The 21,546-nt window shown below is 50.4% G+C and overlaps 1 protein-coding gene across 10 annotated transcripts in view; it reads left to right on the top strand.

Moving 5' to 3' along the window:
- The window catches only part of DNM1 (dynamin 1), a 67,398-nt gene that overhangs the window by 37,772 nt on the left and 8,080 nt on the right, over positions 1–21,546 (top strand). For 8 of the 10 annotated variants that reach the window (XR_006355017.1, XR_006355016.1, XR_006355015.1 and 5 more), the window contains exons 10-19: positions 2,190–2,328; positions 6,910–6,996; positions 7,530–7,600; positions 7,994–8,045; positions 8,509–8,520; positions 12,003–12,116; positions 17,542–17,651; positions 18,023–18,134; positions 19,536–19,547; positions 20,229–20,399. Coding sequence is in view for 6 of the 10 variants with exons in the window: in XM_043988877.1 (XP_043844812.1) it covers positions 2,190–2,328; positions 6,910–6,996; positions 7,530–7,600; positions 7,994–8,045; positions 8,509–8,520; positions 12,003–12,116; positions 17,542–17,651; positions 18,023–18,134; positions 19,536–19,547; positions 20,229–20,399 (880 nt within the window). In the remaining 4 variants the exon portion in view is untranslated. Of the gene's footprint in view, positions 1–2,189; positions 2,329–3,898; positions 4,038–6,909; positions 6,997–7,529; positions 7,601–7,993; positions 8,046–8,508; positions 8,521–12,002; positions 12,117–17,541; positions 17,652–18,022; positions 18,135–19,535; positions 19,548–20,228; positions 20,400–21,546 lie in introns of all 10 variants that reach the window. The other 2 variants (XM_043988878.1, XM_043988880.1) reach the window with 1 other exon arrangement.

The raw sequence follows: 21,546 nt of genomic DNA, 5'->3' as shown, positions 1-21,546 counted from the left end.
AATATCTAGGGTACGTGCCTCATTTTATAGATGGGGAAGTGAATCACTCCAGTTCACATAACCAGACAGGAGCAGAGTCAGGACCAGGCCCCTTTGTCCAGTGTGTTCTTTGCCAGCTCTCCCCAGACCCAACCCTGAGGAATGAGATGGGAGATGTCAAGGGTGGAAGAAGAATATGAATTCATCTTTCACCTCTCTACCTTAACTTTTCTTCTTCCCTCCCCATCCCATCCTGTCCCCTTCCCAGAACCTTCCTCTCAACTGGTAAGAGAAAGAAAAGGACCCATGGAGGAGGGAGAGTAGGTTGTGCTACCTCTGTTGTGGGGGGGGGGGCACTCATGGTTAGTCAGATGGGCTGGCCAGGAACCTGCACACACACTTCCAGGATACAGGTCTACTGGGTAGTTTCTAGAAGTTCAAGTTGCTTTTAGGTTTGCCTCTTATCTCTTTTCAAGTAGTTCTGGCTTCCCTAGACCACTGGGGTGACTCTGAAGGAATTTCAGTCACACTGTAGTTGGGCCAAATCAGGCTTCTACCCCTGGAACATGAGTCCCAAGCCCATTTGAGAAAGGGATTGGTGGCAGGTTCAATGTGAACCACAAGGAGATAGAAGGTCTGCTTATTCCTCTCCCTGGAGCCTACCCTCCTGATAGTATTGGAGAAGCTCTGCTCAAGACTCAAAGCAGAGTTCCAGGAAGCCCCATTAAACAGAGCTGCTGGGTGCGGCAGGGATCTGAGGGATCCGTTTTGTCCTTTGAAGTCATTAGGGAGCAGGGTAAAGCGGAGAAATCATCACTGCCACTGATCTCCCTTATTTCCTTCCCCAGGAATTCACCCCCTTAGGACCCAAGTTCTGTCTTTTAGCCTAGACTGCTCATTTTGGCGGCTCATAGTTTTCCCTCTTCAGGTGTTAGCCCTGGGGCATGCTGAGTACCTGCTCCCCAAAGCTGATTGTTAAATTTTCATTGTGAGCACTTATACCTCAAATCAGCAAAGGCCACAAATTGGGACTTGATTTATTGTTTTGTTGATTGTTTAGTCTTAAGAAAATGATGGAGAAGATGTTAATAATGCACATTAAACTTAAAAGTATGTCCTGTTTACATCTTACAACCCCACCCCCAAGCTGGTTGTTAAACATTTACCACCACATCTCTTTCTCTGGCTAGGAGTCAAAAGGAGCACATTCTTGTTTTTCTTAAGGGTTAGATTCCTTCAGGAGCCAATATTTACAAATAATCTACATAATATTGAGTCTACCTCTTAAGACTAGGAAATGTTCTCATAGAATGATATTAGAATGAGTTCTGGTCCAAACCCAGACCCCTCATTTGATGGATGAGGAAATGAGGCCCCCAAGAGGGGACTTAAGAAACTGACATTCATATGCAATTTAAGGTTGGCCAACCACTCTCCTTTCTAGATAGAAAAACTGAGGCTTTAAAAAGATAAGCAACTTTTGTCTAGGGGAAGACATAATTCAAAACTAAGTCTTTTGACTCCCAAGTCCACTGTACTTTCTGCTTAGTATTGGCCATCAAGTTAGTAGCAGAGGAGGAACTCAATTTTTTTTTTTTTTTGGAGGCAATTGGGAGTTAAGTGACTTGCCCAGGGTCACATAGTTAATAAGTATCTGAAGTCGAATTTGAACTCAGGTCCTCCTGACAACAGGACCAGTGTTTTATATACTGTACTACTTTACAGCCCCAGGAATGCAGCTCTTTGTTTTTGTCTGTTTATTTTTAATCTTTTCAAAACTCCCAGTTTTTTCTCCTCAGTCTCCCCATCTCCTAAAGTACTTAAGACCTCTTAAGTCAAGTTGGGCTAATCAACATGGGCAAATGACTCTATTTAGGTGGCCATAATAACAATGCATAAGGAACACAGAATCAGATTGTCAGAGCTGAGACTTGGGGACACAGACTGTCAGGGCTGGAAGAGACCTTGGGACACAGAATGTTAGAGCTGAAAGGGACCTTGGGACAAATCATCAGAGCTGGAAGGGACCTTGGGACACAGACTGTCAGAGCTGGAAAGGCCCTTAGATGTTGCCTCCTTGGCCAAGAGGGTGGAAGGGTTCTGCTAAGAGAATGTATACAGTGGGGGGAAATCAGCCCTTTCTCCTCTAGTGGGACCCTGTTTGTAATGCTGTCCCCTTCTCCCTGCCCTATCTGCCCCTGGGCTTTTAGAACGGGGCTGTTCACCCCTGATATGGCTTTTGAAACCATCGTGAAAAAGCAGGTGAAGAAGATCCGAGAGCCCTGTCTGAAATGTGTGGACATGGTCATTTCGGAGTTAATCAATACCGTTAGACAGTGCACCAAGAAGGTAACCAGGCTGCAGCATGGTGCCAGCCTCCCTCTCACCCGCCTGTATTCCCCTTCATCCTGCACTGCAGCCAGATGCCCACCTTCACTCCCACACCAGCCTCACCCTTCTCGGTAGCATGTTCAGACCTCTCTGGGGTATGTGGGGGGGGCGCAGGGTTGGTTGGGGAGCAGACATAGACAGCTGTGGACTGCCCAGCTAGAACTCGATTGGGCACAAACTTGGGATAGGGACAGGGACAGGTGCCACTCACAGAAGAAAGGGGGCAGTTCTTTCTGAGAGCTTTTCCACTTCCTGTGCCCAGAAATTCTTTGGGGCCCATGGAACTGAAGGGTGTGAAGGACTTGAGATCATTCATTCATTTATTTGGCAGGGAGCGAGCCACTTTTCTGGTAGCCAACTCTGGCGGGGTGAGGCTAGCGTCTGGGACTCAGAGATAGCAACACGCCAGAGACTTGGCCTGTGTCCTTTAGATATTCCTGTATACTTGGGGAAGAAATTCTTGGGGCATCAGTGGGCACTAGCAGCTGGGCAGCTGAACCTCCCCTAAGTGCCCAGCAGGTGCAAACATCTGTGAGGGAGGGAAGGGGACAGCAGGGACACTAGACTCTGGAGGTGAGGGCCTGGAGGGGGCTTAAACTCTAGCTAGAAGTGGGGCAGACTTCAACTACAGAAGCTTTTCTATAGAGAAATAATTCTAGTGGGGATGCACAAATAGGAGAGGCTGGAGGCTTCAGAATAAGCTCCCCAAAGAGGGAGCAGAGATCTGGGGACTTCGAAGTCCCCCAAGTCCCCCATTGTCCTTCCTTCTTATCCTGGACCACTATTCAGTCCCCCTGCCTTGTGATCCTTTGCTTCTCTCCTTCCTTTCCATTCCCGTTCTCTTTCCTTCCCCTCCTCTCTCTGTTTCTCCTCCTCCATCTCTTTCTATTTTTTCTGAGCTGAGGACCCCAAGTCCCAGAGGGAGGCTGGGAATATCCCTTGGGGAGAATGGGGATGAGAGGCATTATGGCAGGTTTAGACAAGAGAGAAGGACCTGGGAGACCTAGGGTTAGGAAGGTTGGGGGTATGTGTGAAACCTGGGCAGACCCAGCTGAAGCCTGAGCAGACCCAGGGCACAACACTGAGAAGGCTGGTGGCTGAGTAGGAATATGGGATAAAAAGCTAAGAGTTTGCAAAAGGTGTGGCCCTAGCTCCCTGGAGGCCTCTCTTTGGTCCTGTGGTGTCCAACTTGAGCGGTCTGAGTGGCATGGTGCCAGTGGCTGCCCAGAACAGGTGGGTGCACTCCTGAAGGGGTCTTACTCCAGTTTGGTGGCCTCCCCTGCTGCCCACCACAATGCCCACAAAGCCCCCTGGTACTTGGTAGCACCTGGGGGGTGGGGCGGGAAGGATGAGTCTCATTTCTTACCTTTGCCTTGTGTCTCTCTTTCTCTCCCCCCTCTCTGTGTCTGTGTCTCTCTCTCATCCCCTGTGGCTCTCCCTCTCCCCTAACCTCCCGGCCTCCCTGCTTGGTTCTGTCTCTCTTTTTCTTCCTCCTGGGCCTGCTGGCTGGGCTCCTCCCTGGGTGCAGGACGGGTCTCTTCACACCTGATCTTGCTTTTGAAGCCATAGTGAAAAAACAGGTGCAGAAGTTGAAGGAGCCCACTCTCAAGTGTGTGGACATGGTAGTCAGTGAGCTCACGGCCACCATCAGAAAGTGTAGCGCGAAGGTAAAGATGGCGGCCCAATGCCAGGCCTCACGTGCTCATGCCCCCACCCCAGGCAGTCTCCTGCTGCCACCACTCCCACTCACCTTCTCCCACATGAGGGGCTCCTGTGCCCCCCTTGTGCTGATAGTACCCTCCTGCCCAAATGTCCCTCAATGCCCATTTGTTACCTTACACACCCCCACAGCCCCTTTCTGCATACTCTTCCTACTTGGCCTAGCTGAAGAACACCCTTCCCCACACTCAAGCCAAGTGACACCCTGGGGCCTGTGCCTACTGGTATCTGCCCTCTCCCCGCCTCCCCTTGCCTTCAGCACTTCCCCAACGCTCCTAGTGGCTCCTGCCCAGCAGGTCCTGGCACAGAAACAGAGAGAACAGGGGTTGGGTGGGAGCTGCCCTCAGGTGAATAATTTCTTTCTGTCCTCATCTTCTTTTTGCCCCTCATCCCTCTGGCCTCTCAGTGCAGGGGGGGGGGGGGACTGGGGGTGGAAACCACATTAAGGGGAACCTTGAATCAGGCAGGATGATTAATGGTAAGAGGAGCTGAGACTCCGGTCCCGGGTTTTTGATCCTAAACTCTTCATCCTGGGAGACGATCTGTCCTCCCATGTCACCCCACCCCTATCCTTCCAGCCCCCAAATGGGACCTGGGCCACAAGGGACCAGGAGAGGGAGCCACACACCACTCCAAAGGGACTGGCCAGGACAGCTGGCCCGGGTTTCAAAAGGAAATCCAAGACTGCCTACGGATTCCTGAGTCAAAGGCAGAGCTGTATTCAGTGTCCCTTGCTCCTGATAAATGGGCTTCCTTCCCTCCATCCCAAGGGCTAAGGATCTTGATGGGAGTGTGGGGATGGGGGGGAATGACCTTTGAGTCATTAAGGGCTTAGATGAATGTGCCCATACTTTAAAAGCCCCAGACTCAGCCTGCTTTTGCCATTGGCACAGCCCCTATATATATCCCACCAAGAAAACCCCAGCCTTCCCCAGTCTTGGGGAAGCAGGTGGCAGGGGAGTTGGTTTGCGTAGCCTGCCCCTGGTATGCTCTCTTTCTCTCTTTCTGTCCTTTCTGTCTTCTTTTCATTCTCTGCCTGTTCCCTCTCTGAACCCTTGCCTGCTTCTCCTCAACCTCCACCCTCAGCTTGGCCCTTCTCTTTCCTTGGCCTCTGCCTGGGCAGGGCAGCCCTGATCTTCCTGATTCCTCACATGGAAAGGTTTGGGTGGCAAAGATGAAGGGATCTTGGAGGGAGAAGGGAGGCGTGAGGGGCTAGGGCTATGACACAGCAGAAGAAGCAGACCTGGTTAGCACTGGAGCATAGGCAGAAACTGAGGGTAGAGGGAGGATTCCTTTGACAAGAAGAGTGAGCCAGCTGGCTTTCCCCAGCTCTTTACCTGTTATCTAATTCTCTCAGTATTGCATTGGCTCCATGCCAACCCCAATGCCAATGAGCAATGGTCAACCTAAGTGGGATTAGCCTTGAGAGCCCTCCCCCAACTCTGCTGGGCCTTCTCTACCTTAGGGGTTGGCACAACGTGCTAGTGGCCTTTGGAAAGTGGCCTACTCACCTAAAGGGACAAAATCATGATTTTATTTGCATTTGGGAGGTTGCCTAGGCTTTGGGAGAGTATACCAGAGGGGGAGGGAAAGAGGGACCCACAAGGACTGATGGAGGCCTAAAAGCTTCCCCCTTCTACCCCTGCCTCACCACCGTCCCACATGGCTCCTTTAGCATTTGACCTGGGTACCTTTGCCCTTGCTGGGTCCCAGGAATCTCTAAAAACGAGAGAGAGAGAGAAACTGCATGCCCCATTTCCTTAGTGGAGAGGAAAGGGCTGCACCCAAGAAGAGGATAAAATATGAGGATTCATGGGCCCAGAGCAGGATACATTCCCCCTCTCCAGAGGCAGAGGTTGGCCCCTGGGAAGAGAGCCTATAAGACATACCTGGGCCCTGTTTATAGGTATCATCTGACCATCCTTGCATAAAGTGTTCAGGGACTCAGGGCATTTAGAATAGGGGCATGGGAAGGAAGGAGAGGCAGTGGCAGGCAGGGTGTGATAGGGTTCATGGAGAGGGCTGACGCTTGAGCCATGTCCCCATGGGGGTACTGCCCATGCTGCTGGCACCCCCACGCATGTCCTGTTCCTTCCACCCCGCCCCCCCCCCAGGCTTTGGGCCTTCCTCTACACCCTTGCATGTCCCAGGCCTCCAACTCTTGCATGTTGTCTTGTGCCCGTGATCGATAGTTACCCCTGTCCTGTGCCCATGGCCCTGGCTCTTCACACCTCCTGGTGTAGGCTGTCATTGATTGGAATCAGGGAGTGGTTGCCAGTCTGATTCTTTTTCCCAGTGCTTCCTCAACCCCTGAGCCACCCTTGGCTTCAGCTTCTGGTCTGTATGTTCTCCTTCAAGGACCCCACAGGACGTAGGTGGTGCTAAAGCCACTTTCCCTCCCAGACTCCCTCAGTCCAAGGTGGACATCCCTAAGATGACCACTTCCAAGAAGGCCACCAAGGATGCTGGTTTTGGAAGCATTTCTCCCCATGGGTTCTGTAAACGACCCCTCCATTCCCCTCCTAAAACATCTTGGGGGGAATCTATGATGAGGAGACAGGAGCTGAACCCAGCACTTTGCTATGCCCTTGGGATGTGGCCTTTAAAGGAAACATCTGTCCTGTTGCTACAGTGAAAAGCCATTTAGCTCTACCCTCTTCCCCAGAGTACACTTGGGGCCCAGCCCCACAGGGAAGGTGTCACCTAAAGACAGACTTCTGCCTCGAGCTTGCCTCCCATGCCCACCAGGCCTCCCAGGGGGCACAGGGACCTCCATGTCCATGTTCCCCTTGTGTACGTGGCTCTCTCCCCTGTCCCCAGCTCCAGCAGTATCCCCACTTGCGAGAAGAAATGGAACGCATCGTCACCACCCATATCCGTGAACGAGAGGGGAAGACCAAGGACCAGGTGAGGCCCTTGTGGGTACTTCCTTTTCCCTCAGCTTCTACTCTTCTCTCTTCTTTGTTTTAGTCTCTTGTGTGTGTGAAATCTTCCCTTTCTATTTCTGCTCCCTTTTCTATTTCTTTTTTTTTTCCACTTTTTGTGGGGCAATGAGGGTTAAGTGACTTGCCCAAGGTCACACAGCTAGTAAGTGTCTGAGGCTGGATTTGAACTCAGGTCCTCCTGAATCCAAAACCAGTGCTTTATCCACTGTGCCACCTAGCTGCCTCCCTTTTCTATTTCTTCTGTCATTGTCTCACCCATGTCATTATCTTCCTACCTTTCTCTCTCCTTTCTTTGTCCATCTTCCCATCTGTTATTCCATCCTTTTCCTACCACTCCACCCCAATCCATACCTCTAAAGTCTTCCTTCTGTCTCCCAATTTCTCTCCTTCCCACTGATCCGTTCCTCCACCTTTCCATCTGTCTCTTTCTCCTTCCTCTCATCCATCCATACCTACCTTTATCATTCACCCTCTAACCTCTGTGCTTTTTCTCAGGTCATGCTTCTCATTGACATTGAATTGGCCTATATGAACACCAACCATGAAGACTTCATTGGCTTTGCTAAGTGAGTACACCCCACCCTCTGTGGGAGGCACTTGCCCTTCTACTTTTCCCAGGGTCTCTAACTACCTTCAGTCAATTGACAAGCATTTATAAGCACCTACTATGTGCCAGGTACCTGCTGTGGATACAAATACAAAAGGGAACAAACCCTCAAGGAGCTTACATTCAAACTAACATACCAGGGAATGATTCTGGATTGGGGAAGGGGTGGGCAGTGCTGGGGAACCTCATCAGAAATCAAAGATGCATTCAGCTTAAGTCCTTTGAGTCTCATGCCTGTGATGTGAGAAGAGGTTGGTGAGAGCATCTGAGGGCAGATGATGATATCTAGCTGAAGAGAAGGTGAGAATTCTGCTCCTCAGGCCTGTGAGAACTCCTTTTTCTTCCTTGACAGTGCCCAGCAGAGGAGCAGCCAGATGAACAAGAAAAAGGCATCAGGGAACCAGGTAAGTGGCACCTGTTTCTTGACCTGTCTGGGGACAGGGTCTATCTTGGGTGGCTTCATCCCTAGAGCCTGGCATCCTCAGATACTCAGAGGGCACTGGAAATTTGGGACCAGAAGTTTTCAAACTGGTGGGTTCCCTGCCCCAGAGTTGGGCCCTGTCCTCTCAGGATTTGCCACAGGGACTCCCCACTTTTTAACAGGCCAATTGTCAGGTGTCATCAAACTGGGCAATCACAGCCCTAGAAAGCTAGACTGTGAGCCAGAGAGTCCAGGGCCTCCTTTGACCCATGATAGAACCAACAGGGTCCCTTGCCAAGGCCAGTCAACCCCGGGGAGAACTCTAGGGTCTGGGAGCATGCCTGGTGGCAGCCAGCAATGTGCCCTCTGACTGGGCAGCTCTCAAGTAATGGTCTTTCCTCTCTCCCCGATGCTCCATGGCGGTTGCTATGGTTACTTCTTTTCAGGACGAGATTTTGGTGAGTATCAGCACTGCCACTGTTTGGGGTTGGGGGGAGGATGTGGGGGACATGTTTTATGGGGGAATTCCATTTGTGGGGAGGAGGATCTAGGGGACAGCATAGTTACTGTGTAGCTTGGGCCTCTGCCCCACCAGAGGTGTTATATACCTATGTTTCCATCCTGTGCTAGTTGTGATGGAGAAGGATAGAGGACAGGTGAGCAACACCTTTACTGAATGCCTTGTGTGTTCCTAGGCCTACACTAGGCCCTGAGAGATGATAAAGATGTATACAAAAGGGTCCCTGTCTTTAAAAATAGTAATAATGGGTCATAGCTGTATAGTGTAAAAATCTTAAAGCATTTTGCATACATTAACACATTTGGAAGTTACATTCTGTTGGGGGACAAGACATGAATATATGAAAAGGTCAATGCAAGAGGTGCCCCCAGGTGCTGTGTTGGACAGGTGCCCAACTGAGAAGGATAGGCAGGAGGTGCTGCCATGTTAGGGGGAAGGAGAGGTCATCAGGCCACCATCATGAAGGTGATAAAGTTGGAGCTGGGCTTCAAAGAATGGATTGACTTTGGCTTGGGGAGAACCAATGAGCCAAAGAAGAGGGACAGGACAACATGAAGTGTGTTAAGAAGGGAGTTCAGGCTGGCTTCATGTGGGGGACCACCATGTGGTGGAGGGCCTTCAGTAGGGAGCCTGTGACTTCTCCCTCATGCTAGCAAAACATAGCACCTTTTCCAGAGCATTCACATACAGACTCACATGATCCTCAGATGAGAAGGTTCAGGCCCAGGGAGGCACACAGGGCAAGGACTAGTGTCCTGGTGAGGAAACTCACATGTGAGTAAACCGAGGCTCAGGCTCGTGTCAAGCCACATGACTAATGAGTGGCAGAATTAGAACACACACCCATGTCCCACCACTCAGTCTAGCACTTCTTCTGTGGTTGATCCCTTCCTAACTAACATCAGTGGATCAACAAGAAGTTTCATTCCTCTGAGATGTGATGGTCTGGGAATTGGTTTCTTTTGAGGATCATTCTTTCCCCTTCCCCTAGAGGTGCCAGTGAGGGAGGAAAATAGGACACAATTGAAGCATGTTGAGTTCCAAGTAGAGGCTGCAGGAACCTGAGGCCAACTTTTCATTTATTGAATGTCCCCCTTTCATCAGTGGATTTTGGAGGAGAGGGTCCTCCCCAGAGGATTCCTAGGGGGTTTTCCTACCAAACTAGGACTCCTGGGGACTTTCCTGTCTATGGGAAAGTACAGACTATTTTAAAGATATTAGTGAGAAGATGAGAGAGAAGGGCCTTATGCACCTGAGTCTTACTTTCCAAGGGCCACCATTAATTTCCTTCAACCGTAGAGAGACTGAGGCTTGCTCTTAAATTTACCCTCCCCCCCCAAAAAAAGAACATATTATAGGTTCTAACTCCCTGTGCCAATATATATAACCCACTTCTAGGTACAAGGCAGTTTAACTCAATGCAATAATCATCAAGCATTTTCTGTGTGAAGACTAACACTCAGAGTTTAATAAGGGGAGGTGACCCCTGCAGATTGGACAAAATAATACTTGTCATGTGTATAAGAAAAGTTCAAAATAGACTGCTATGAGCTCTGAGGAAGGGAAGTTTATTACCAATGGGGAGGGGGAGCAGGAAATCAGGGAAGGCTTCATGGACAAGGTGGTATTTGAGTAGGACTTGGAAAAATGGCTAGGTTTTCATACTGAATAGAAGGGGGAGGGAGGATGGGGAGGGAGGAGTAGGGCATTCTGGGAGGGGGGTGTGTGTGTTTGTGTGTGTGTGTGAGCTCAGTGAGATACCAATGGGCAGGTCACTACTTATACACATATATTGTGATAAATGTTCACTTATCTTGAGATAAAAAGACTTCCATGCCTAAGTGAACATTTATCACAATATATTTTCAGCATTCAGCCCTCAGTGCACATTCAACCCTTAGCGCACAAGAGTTGACTGTGGGTAGGGGGGAAGGGGAACCTATGAGAAAGAATCAGGTCCCTTAGGGTTCTAGGCTTGGGCTTCATTTTCCCTCTTCTGCCCAATGAGTTTTTCTGCTGAAAGAAATTCCCAGGTGAGGTGACTTGGGGAGAATGTCTGGCTAAGCCCTTGGTCTCTATCTCCCCCTTCTCCTCTACCCAATCTTTGGGCAGATCCTGCAGAGTCTGAAGGTACTTTCCATATCATCTAGTCCAACCTCCCACCCAGTGCAAGAATGCCCTTTACAGTATCCTTGACAGGTTGTCATTCAACCTCTACTTGATGCTTCCAGAGATGGGGAGCTCATTATCTTGTGAGACCAGTCCTCTTTACTTCTTCGTCTTCCTTTTTTTTTTTTTTTTTGGTGAGACAATTGGGGTTAAGTGACTGAGGTCGAATTTGAACTCAGGTCCTCCTGACTCCAGGGCCAGTGTTCTATCCACTGTGCCACCTAGCTGCCCCCAGCCCTCTTTACTTCTGGCCAGCTCTGATGGGTAAAAACCTCATTGTTCCAAGTTTAAATCTACTTCCTGTGATTTCTGCCTATTGGCCCTTTTTTTTTTTTTTTGGTGGGGTTAAGTCACTTGCCCAGGGTCACACAGCTAGTAAGTGTCAAGTGTCTGAGGCTGGATTTGAACTCAGGTCCTCCTGACTCCAGGGCCGGTGCTTTATCCACTGCTCCACCTAGCCGCCCCCTATTGGCCCTTTAATGGTCATCAACCTCTATGAAAATCTTGGGTAGTCATGACTTAAACAGTGCCCCTCCCCCTGGACTAGTCAGTGCTCCGGGGGTGGGGATGGGACAGCTCAGGGGTGTATTCTGAATTTTATGATTCAGCATTGATTAAATGAACGCCACCTACTATAGGCAAAGCATTGTTAGCTTTCCCAAGGTAAATCCGATGAATCTCTCTGGGAACTTAGAGCTTAGAAAGGGGAAGAAGACATCAATCATCGAAATCACAGTGTCTGACAAACACTCTGGAGCTTGTGGGTTCCCTTACACTAGAGGTTGTAAAAGACCGTCCTCTGAAGGATGATGTGGAGAGTAGACTAGAAGGTGACTGAGGCCCCTTCCCCGTCTGAGATCTCGTACCGAGCCAGAAAAAGACCCTCTCTAGAGAGCTGGTGAAAGGGAGAGAGAACATCCGACCGCGGGGATGGAGGAAGGTTTCATGACAAATGTGGCCTTGGAGAGGTGAGGGCATCGGAGCTCTTTTACTGGATGACCCCTCAGACACCATATAGTCCATAGTCATTCTGCGGCCAAGCAAACCGTGTCCCAGAGAGATTGTGACTTGTAGTTACCTAATCACACGAGTAGGAAGCTGCAGGGCATGAATTTGAGCTCTTAGTTTCTCCTCCTTTAGGTTTATAGCCCCAGCTCCCTCTGTTCTCCCTCTCTGAGAATCTTGACAGGGAGAGAATGAGTTCCCCCTCTCCCTCACTGATCCAATTCTACTCCCTGGGGTACCCTGTAGGTGATCCGGAAGGGCTGGCTGACCATCAACAACATTGGCATCATGAAGGGAGGCTCTAAGGAGTATTGGTTTGTGCTGACAGCTGAAAACCTTTCCTGGTATAAGGATGATGAGGTGAGTACCCACCAGTGGGGGCCCAGAGACTGTCTTCCCAAAGGGGCAGCACACAGGATATACTCCCTACATGCCCACAGCCTCAGCCCACCCTTTAGGAAGGGCTGTAGCAAGACATCTTGGAATCATGGAATCTTAGAGTCAGAGTAGAGATTATCTACTTTAAACCACGTGTGGTGCCACCCAACCCCTTGGCAGTGCCCAGTGGGCTTCCCATCTGACAAATCTCAAGTGACTATAATCCCAATAGAAGAGAACGCCATTGTAGGTCTTGGTGATTAGCAGGGCCCAGGGTCCAGACCTACAATATTAGCTTGGACTGGGGGGGAGAGCAGGGTGACCAGAAGGAATTGGTTTCTTTCCAGGGCAAACCTCCCTTCCATATATCCCCCAAACCCCTGAGTGGGTGGGTGGGGGGAGGATTGAGGGGCAGGGCCTAGAAAGAGAACACAGAGAACTTCAGCAAACCTTGGAAACATCAAAACACTGACAAAACACTTGGAAACGTGTGTAGTGAGGCCTGAGGCTGTCTGTGCCAAGTGTGGGGGAGAATGAAGACCATTAGAGATGGGTTAATCAGGGAAGCCTTCTTGGAAGAGGAGGGGTTTTTTTGAGCTGGATTTTAAAGCATTTAAGTTAGCAGGGAAGGAAGGAGCAGAGGAGCACAGTCTCTGTTGCAGGGGACTGACGGGGGTCACTGGAGATACTTGGTGGAGAGGGACTGCTATGCCACTCTTCACCCCGAGCCCAGCTGCCTTCCTGTTTTCCCAGCTTCAGGGCGTTCCTCTTTTGTGGCCCCATAGGCCCATGACACATATGAGCCCAGCACCCTGGTTAACCCCTTCTCCCCAGCCCCCTCCCACACCCAGTGGTCAAGGATCTCCAAGAGACTCCCCCTCCTACATTTTGGGAGATGGGAGTTGTCAAGACTTCCCCAGTGGCCCCTATACAAGCCCCCCTCCCCCTCGAGAGACCAGATCTCTCCCCAGTATCTCCCCCATCCCTGCTTTTGCCTTTGGGCTCCTTTAAGAGCTTGGCTGCTTGGCTCTAACATCTGGATTCCAGAGGTGACCGGGAGGAGTCCCGAGAATGGGGGAAGGGGGGAAAACTCATGGTAATGAACTTCAGCTGGCTAAGAAGTGGGGAGGAGTTTGGGTGGGGGAAAGGAGTGGGTCTTTTTTCATCATGTGGGGAACTAGAGGGAAGATGGGGTGTTGGGGGGGAATCTCTCAATAAGAGATGGCAGGAAAAGAGGGGTTTTAGATTTCTGATTCATTTAAACTCTTGTCATTGGTTTCTGTCTTCTTCGACCCCCTACTCTGAGTCTACTCATTCTAGGATGTGTTATTTCCCTATTTCTTCCTCTGGGGTGGGGCGGTAGTAGCTGGCAGTCACCCCAGGGAGGCCTCCCAACTCCCCTCCTTGTGGGGGCAGACTGGAGGGGGGTGTCTAGGCCTCTCCCCCAGCTCTAGAGCCCCCTTTAAAAAAGGATTAGAGACAGAGTCAATATAGATAGACCAAGCTGAGTGGGGGGAAGGGGCCAAGTTGGGAGGGGGGAAGGGGATGAGGGGTGTGTGTATGTGTGTGTGTGTGTGTGTGTGTGTGTGTGTGTTCTTCCTCAGGACTAGGCATCAAAGAAAACACCCCTGGGTTGCTTTAGACCCTTGCTGTTTCACAGTATGGGGGTGGTGCTCTGGGCTGGAAGGAGTCAACCTTCATTGTAACAACAGCTCCTCATGGCTCTGGGCCCCCCAGAGGGCCCACAAGCATGTGTATGTGAGTGTATCGATAAACCTGGGGGATAGTCAAACACCCCAAACCCAACCCCCTGCCCACCTCCTCCCAACAACCTCAGGATTGTGTTGGACTGGGAAACGTGTGATGAGAGCTTGGGTGTGAATATATGGCACACATTTGGACAATATTGTGTTTGTGTGTGTATGTGTGTGCGCGCGCGCACATGTATACACACTTGAGAGGAATAGGAAATGGGATTGTGTACTTGGGGAACACTTCAGCGGGTGTGTTTAGGGTGTGAGTGCATTTGGAGGAATTCTATGTGCGCTGGGTGTGTGTCTGATCGATGAGGGTATTTCTCTGTTGAGGGTGTGTGTGTGTGTGTGTGTGTGTGTGTGTGTGTGTGTGTGTATTTGGAGTCCTAAATGTTTTAAGTCTCTAATGGGCATGTATGTGGGGGAGGTGGGGGGGGTGATGGATGTGCTAATACATTGGTGAGCATGTTTGGGGCAATGAGGGAATATAAGTGTTTTGGGGGGCATGGGTGTGTGGGATGTATGTTTTGGGGGCCAGAATGTGTTGAGACTGCTGAGGGTGTGTGCACTGTGTTGTGCTGGAGTATTTGTGATGAATGATTAGGAATATTGGGTGGTGTAAGTGTATGCTTGGGGGAGGGTGTGAGTATGTATTTGTGAGTGACTGGGAGACCATTTGGGTCCAGTCGGGGATTCATTCTTCATTACCCCACACCCCACCCCTGGGTTCCATGGGCAGCACTTTCTGCTCTGCCCTGAGAAAGTTTTGGGGGGTGGGGGTTGGGGGTGGGAAGGGAGTAACAGGGAGGGAAACTGTCTCAGAAATCAGGTAGCCTTGTAAGCAGCAGCAACCTACCACAAACCTAGCCCTTTCTCCAGGACCTTAACCACTCTTTTGGGAGGTAGAAGAAAGCCGCCCACCCCCACCCCTCCCACCCCCAAGCTCCAGGACATGTCACTGGGCTCCATCATTTGCCTTCTGGCTCTTCCCCATGCATGCTCCCTTCCCTCCTCCAGTGGCTTCTTCCCATGAGCAGCTCCATGCAAAGCAGAGCCCTTACCCTCCCTGATGCCCCCCCTCCCCCATGCCTCCACCTTCTTGCCCCCCCTCCCTGGTCCAGGGGTAAAAGGGAGAAGAGAAGAGGTAGGGAGTCGCAGGCATCTGGAGAAGAGGTGGGAGGGTGATTCTGGCTCCGATCCTCTCCCCTGCTGTGCCGCACAATGCCACCTCCATGCCCTCGGGCACGACACCGTGTGTAGCCCAGCCCAGCCTAACCAATGTGCAGACTACTGTACAATATTGGAGTCCTGAACAGATAGTCTAAACACTGGGTAGACGGAGTGGAGTCTGTGTCCTTCTGTCCTGCTGTAGCATCCGGCCAGGGTGGCGGTGGGCAGGCTGCGGGGAGTCCCCGGCGTCCCTTCTCCCCTCTCCCCTCCTCTCTAGCTCCCGCTACTACTGCGGTGGGCACACTCTGCCGCCGCTGCCGTCGCCGAGTCTGTCCAGTTCTCCTCTGGAGTGCGGACGCCCCCTGAAACCAGGTCTCTGTGATTTGAGCCCCCTCTCTCCCCGCCCCAGCCGCAGGGGCCTCCCGCCCCGTCGTCCCCCCTCCACTCCCAGCTCCCCTTCTGTCTCATTTGACGTGGCAGGGGCGAGCTTCGAGCCTGGGAAGGAGGGGCCTTCGGGAGGGGAGCCCAGGGGCTGGGGAGAACAGGAAGTAAGAAGGGATAAGGTTGCTGGGGGGGAAAAGAGGCAGTTTCTGTACCTTGGTGTCCAAGTCCAGAAATGGAGGGGATCCGGACTGGCGGCAACCCTGGCCTCCCCCCTCTAATGATTCCAGATGTTCTCTGGGCCATGTGTCCCACTTCCTCTCCCTCCCTCCCTCCCTCCTCCTCCTCCTCCTCCTCCTCCTCCTTCTTCTCCTCTTCCTCCCCCCTTCCTCCTTCTCTCCCCCCTTGCAGCCCCACAACTCTCTCCTCTTTGGGGCTGCCCTGCCCAGGATAAAGAGAGCTTTATGTGAAATTGAGGAGGAACTGGTCACTGGGGCCCGGGAGTGAAGGGGGGAGTTGGAACCAGCCAGACAGGGAGAGCTTCCAGTTACCAGTTACCAGTTACCATATCTCTGCAGAAGGATGGAGGCAAAGGGGACAGTGATCTCCTCCTCCCCCTTATACCCACCCCTCTCTGCTGAGGCAAATGAGCCTTTGAAAATGTTTTCAGCACCTTTTGGGAAATCGGTCTAGGTCATCTAAAAGGACCTCCCTCACCTCCTAAAACATATAACGTCCACCAACCCAGCCAGCAAATGCATCCATGTCTATGTGCTGAGACAGGCCAACACATAGGGACCCATATATGCTTCCTCCGTCAAATGCCTTAACATGTGAATCCTTAAACACAACAGCCTGGCCCATTGATCTGAGCCCGACTTGGTACATTCGCCAAGGAGCATGATGGGGAGGTCTCTTGCTCTATCATCCAGCCAACCAAGCCAACCAAGTCCCTGTCCTTAGGACTCCTTTTCAGATTTCACTATACATACACATGTATGCAGGATGCACAGACACAAGACAAACACAGTTTTATCCTAAACCTCATAACCACCACTACAAATTTGCACACCCACTTGTTTATATCCCTCCCTCCCCCTACATACACACATTCTTGCACCCTTATGCACAGCATGCAGTGCAAGCACACACACACACACACACACACACACACACACACACTATGACATAGAGCCTCCTGATTACTAACACATGGGCTAGGGGTTGAGCCAGCCCTTTGAAGCTGGGGGCCCCTGGGCAGGCTGCTTCCCCCCCCCCTTCCTGTCTCAGCACTCAGGAAATGAAGTCAGAGGGCTGATCTAAACCAGGTCCTATAGCCCAGAGCCAGGGCTGGGAAGGGATTGCCAGGGGACTGGAGGATGGGAGGGGATAGGGGAGGAGAGCCTTGGGAGAGCCTGACCCCTCAGGTAGCCCTTGCTCATTTGGAGTTGGGGTAGATCTTGGAAGCCAACAGCTGGCTTCCGGCCATCCCTAGGGAGAGCTGGGTGAGAGGGGCTTCTCTCAGGGCTGGCTATGTGCCTGGTTAGGCTATGAATGCCAACATTAGCGGCTCTGCATCTCCCTGCCCTAAGGAGCATGGACTATAGCAGGGGGGCGGCAGGGACAGCTTGGCTTCTGGGACTTTGGGGCCATGGCCTCTGCCTTCTCCCTGAGAACAAAGAAGCACTAGACAGGACCCCAGTGGGGCTTTTGTGCTGCTTCACTAGAGGAAACCATGCAGGCCTGTCTCCTTTTTCTCCAGTGGGTTCCTCTGCTTAGAGAATGGCACTGCCAAGGGGTCAGAGGAGCTTATACAGAATAGGATGTGAGGAAACAGTCCAGGAACTGACCTGGGATCACCTGCCACCACCCTCCCTCCCCCCCCCCCCCCCCCACCCTCTCTCCTCCCTCTCCTAAGTACCCTAGTAGCTCCCTAAACCTCACCTCAGGTTGGCATTATCTTGGAGAAACTGAGCAGATGGTGCCCTCTGGTGCCCAATTTGGGATATGCAAGCACTACCAAATCAAAATCTTCCACTGGGGAACCTTCAGCACTACCCTGGGCATAACTTAACTCTCTATTCTCTAACCTCCATTTTTAGGAGAAGGAGAAAAAATATATGCTCCCCGTGGACAACCTGAAACTGCGAGACGTGGAAAAGGGCTTTATGTCTAGCAAGCATATCTTTGCCCTCTTCAACACCGAACAGAGGTATCTAATGTTCTACACCCCCTCATCCTGGCCCCTGGACAGTATCCCTCCAAGTCTGGCCTGTAAGGAGCTTCTCACCCCTGTGAGCCATGTGCACAGAGTACAAATCAGAACATGAGAAATGCCTGCGAGGAGGCTGGTAGGGCAGGAAGGATTGTGGAGGGCTTCACAGAAGAAGTAAGCATGCAGCTTGGGCCTTGATGGATGCCCAGCCACTGTCTTTTCCCTCTTGGATAGGACAGAGGTTAAGAGTGGTGGCATCTTAGGCCCAAGCAAAGGAGACCTGAAGAGAAAACACGCTAGGAGCTAGGATGCCTGGGTCTCTTCTACTCACTATCTGCCTGGGGTGGGGCTGGGGTGTCATTCCACAGGAATGTCTACAAGGATTACCGACAGCTGGAACTGGCCTGTGAAACTCAGGAGGAGGTGGACAGTTGGAAAGCATCTTTCCTGAGGGCTGGGGTGTACCCAGAGCGGGTTGGGGTGAGTCCAGGCTTTGTGGTCAGGGAATAAGAGAGTTAGGGCCCTGCCTCCCTGATTGTAGCATGCCAGGGACCCCAAGTGTGCTATCCTGTCGTAGTAGATGGGAGAGCCTACGTGGGATGTGCCTCTTAGCCCTTTCCTTTGACTTTTTTTTTATTATTATTTTTTTGGGGGGGGCGGCAATGAGGGTTAAGTGACTTGCCCAGGGTCACACAGCTAATAAGTGTCAAGTGTCTGAGGCCGGATTTGAACTCAGGTCCTCCTGAATCCAGGACCGGTGCTCTATCCACTTCACCATCTAGCTGCCCCCGAGTCCTTTCCTTTAAACCAGAGCCCTCTTCAGTGTCCTGACAGTCCCCACTTGCTCAAAGAATGAGATGTCAAGAAGCAACCCCCCCCTTTTTCCCTTCTGTCCCCTTTTGGCTTACTGCCTAAGGCCTCGGGTCTCTGAGGTGACAGACCTACCCCAGGTGGCCGCACAAATCCCAGGGTAGTAGTGGGGGTAGCCCCAGAAGAGGGCGGGAGTTAAGCAGCCTATTTATTCTCTAGAGAATGAGAATTCCTATCTCTCTATAGCCTTCCCCCTTCCCTGACTTTTGATTTTTGTTACACCCTCTTTTCTGTCACAGTTAGGGCAGTTTCCTATGTCTCCTCTAATTTGGAAGCAATGTTACATGATTCCTACTTCTCTCACAGTGACGTATGTCCCACTCTGACGGATTTTGATATTTCTCCCATGGACTATTATTTCTAGTGTCTTCTCAGGCATCTACTTTTATTTCTAGAATTTTCTTAATTGTCCCTCTCCCAGGCCCACCACCCCTTCCCCTAAGGAGTAGTCTTATCCTTTCCCTTAGACCAAGGGTTCTTAGCCTTTTTTTGTTCAGTGGACCCCACTGGCTGTCTGGTGAAACCCAGTTCTCAGAATAATGTTTTTAAATCATTGAGGAAAATGCTCAATTTTAGTTTGAGGTTTAGTAATAATAAAGATGTGGGGGGCAGCTAGGTGGTGCAGTGGATAGAGCACCAGCCCTGGAGTCAGGAGGACCTGAGTTCAAATGCAGCCTCAGACACTTAACACTTACTAGCTGTGTGACCCTGGGGGTCGTTACAGCAAGTCACTTAACCCCAATTGCCTCACCACCACCCCAAAAAGAGATGTGGATGGGTTTTTTCCCATCCAAGTTCCTAGGCCTCTCTGAACTCTCTCCACAGACCCCTTGAAGGTCTGTGGAGCCCAAGTTAAGAAGCCCTTTAGACCTGTAGCCTCAGGTTAGTGCAATTCTCCTTCCCTGGGCCACTGAATCTCTTTTCCTTTGCTGTGTTTCTTTGCTCCTGCTCACTCTGTGTGATGATACTGTGGTCACCTGGGCTCTGGCTTGCTTCCTGATGGTCCCACAGGACAAGGAGAAAGTAAGTACTTCCGTTCAACAAATAGCTATTTGTCATTACAGGTTGATTGGGTACAAAATCCTGCTGGCTGCTAGGAGTTGAGAGTGGGGGGGATACAGACTTCTTACAAGACAGGGTTCTTGCCCTCAAAGAGTTAATGATCAGGTAGGAGTGATGAGAAATGTATTGGGATAAGTATGATAAATTTAGGATATAAATTCATAAAAAGATTATAAAGTGCTATGAGATCTGATAATAGGGAAAGTAAGGAAGAGTTTCCTTGAAGAGATGACTTTGAAACCAAGCCTTGAAGTTTGTCTAGAAGTATCCTCCTATTTGCTGAGGAGACGAGATGGGGTTGAAAAATAGATAAGTGGAAAAACAAAACAAAACAAAAATAGATAAGTGGGGCAGCTAGGTGGCACAGTGGATAAAGCACTGGCCCTGGATTCAGGAGTACCTGAGTTCAAATCCGGCCTCGGACACTTGACACCTACTAGCTGTGTGACCCTGGGCAAGTCACTTAACCCTCATTGCCCCCCACAAAAAACAACAACAAAAAAAATTTTTTTAATTAAAATTAAAAGAAAAAGAAAAATAGATAAGTATGGCCTCAGCTTCTCCAAAGTGAGCCTGGGAAAGGTACCAGGGAGAGGGACAGGAGGAGTACTGATATGATGGACTTTCCCTATCCTTCCCCAGGCCAGTGAGACAGAAGAGAATGGCTCTGACAACTTCATGCACTCCATGGACCCTCAGCTGGAAAGGCAGGTGGAGACCATCCGCAACCTGGTAGATTCCTACATGGCCATTGTGAACAAGACCATCCGTGACCTCATGCCTAAAACTATCATGCACCTCATGATAAACAATGTAAGTCAATTCTAAGGACTGAGTTTTGTTGTAAGGAAGGTTCTGTTTTGGTTGTCATTTCAGTCGTGTCCTACTCGTTGTGACACCGTTTGGGTCCTAGGGTACTGGGATGGTTGGTCATTTCCTTCTCTAGCCCATTTTACAGATGGAGAAATTGAGACAGGGTTAAGTGACTTGTCCAGGGTCACACAGCTAGTAAGGGTCTGAGGTTTGACCTCAGGAAGATGAATCTTACTGACTCTAGGCCCTGTGCCACCTAACTTCTTATAGAGGGTTAGGGAGAGGAAATCCTGACCTTAGAAAAACCCTAGGTTTCATTGGGAAGATAATTACTGTGTCCTTGGAAAGTTCCTAATCCGATGGAAGAAGGAAGAAAAAGAGAGAAAGACATAGGTCATGGGGCTTAGAGCTGATGAGAGCTTGTAGAGAACATCTTATCCATCCCATTTTACAGATGAATAAACTGAGACCCAGAAAGGGGAGTGTGACCAGCTCATCATTATATTATTAGTGGAATCAGGATTCAAACCAAATGTTCTGACTCTAAATCCAGGGCTCTTCCACTATACCACAGCCATCTCCTCAGTTTGCATTTCAAAAATAGTATCCATTTATTGCCAACAGATGAAGGGAAGCAACACTTAGGAAAGATGGGCGTCCGTTTATGCACAGCTGGTCACAGGTATGGACAACTAGGTGGTGCAGTGGATAGAGCACTGGAATCAGGAAGACCTAAGTTCAAATCTGACCTCAAAAACTCCTAGTTTCATGACCCTGGACAAGTAACTTCACCCTGTTGGCCTCAGTTTCCTCATCTGTAAAAAGAGCGAGGAGCAGCTAGGTGGAAAAGTGGATAGAGCACCGGCCCTGGAGTCAGGAGGACCTGAGTTCAAATCCAGCCTCAGACACTTGACACTTACTAGCTGTATGACCCTGGGCAAGTCACTTAACCCCAATTGCCTCACCAAAAAAAAAGAGCTGAAGAAGGAAATGGCCAACCATTCCAGTATCTCTGCTAAGAAAAATCCCAAATGGGGTCATAAAGAGTCAAATATGACTGAAACTCTTTTTTTTTTTTTAAAGTGTGGCAATTGGGGTTAAGTGACTTGCCCAGGGTCACACAGCTAGTAAGTGTTAAGTGTCTGAG

This window comes from Dromiciops gliroides, chromosome 2 (assembly GCF_019393635.1).
Source record: "Dromiciops gliroides isolate mDroGli1 chromosome 2, mDroGli1.pri, whole genome shotgun sequence".
Taxonomy (NCBI): Eukaryota; Metazoa; Chordata; class Mammalia; order Microbiotheria; family Microbiotheriidae; genus Dromiciops; species Dromiciops gliroides.
The sequence above is the reverse complement of the archived record's forward strand: the minus strand, read 5'-3'. Positions and strand labels throughout refer to the sequence as shown.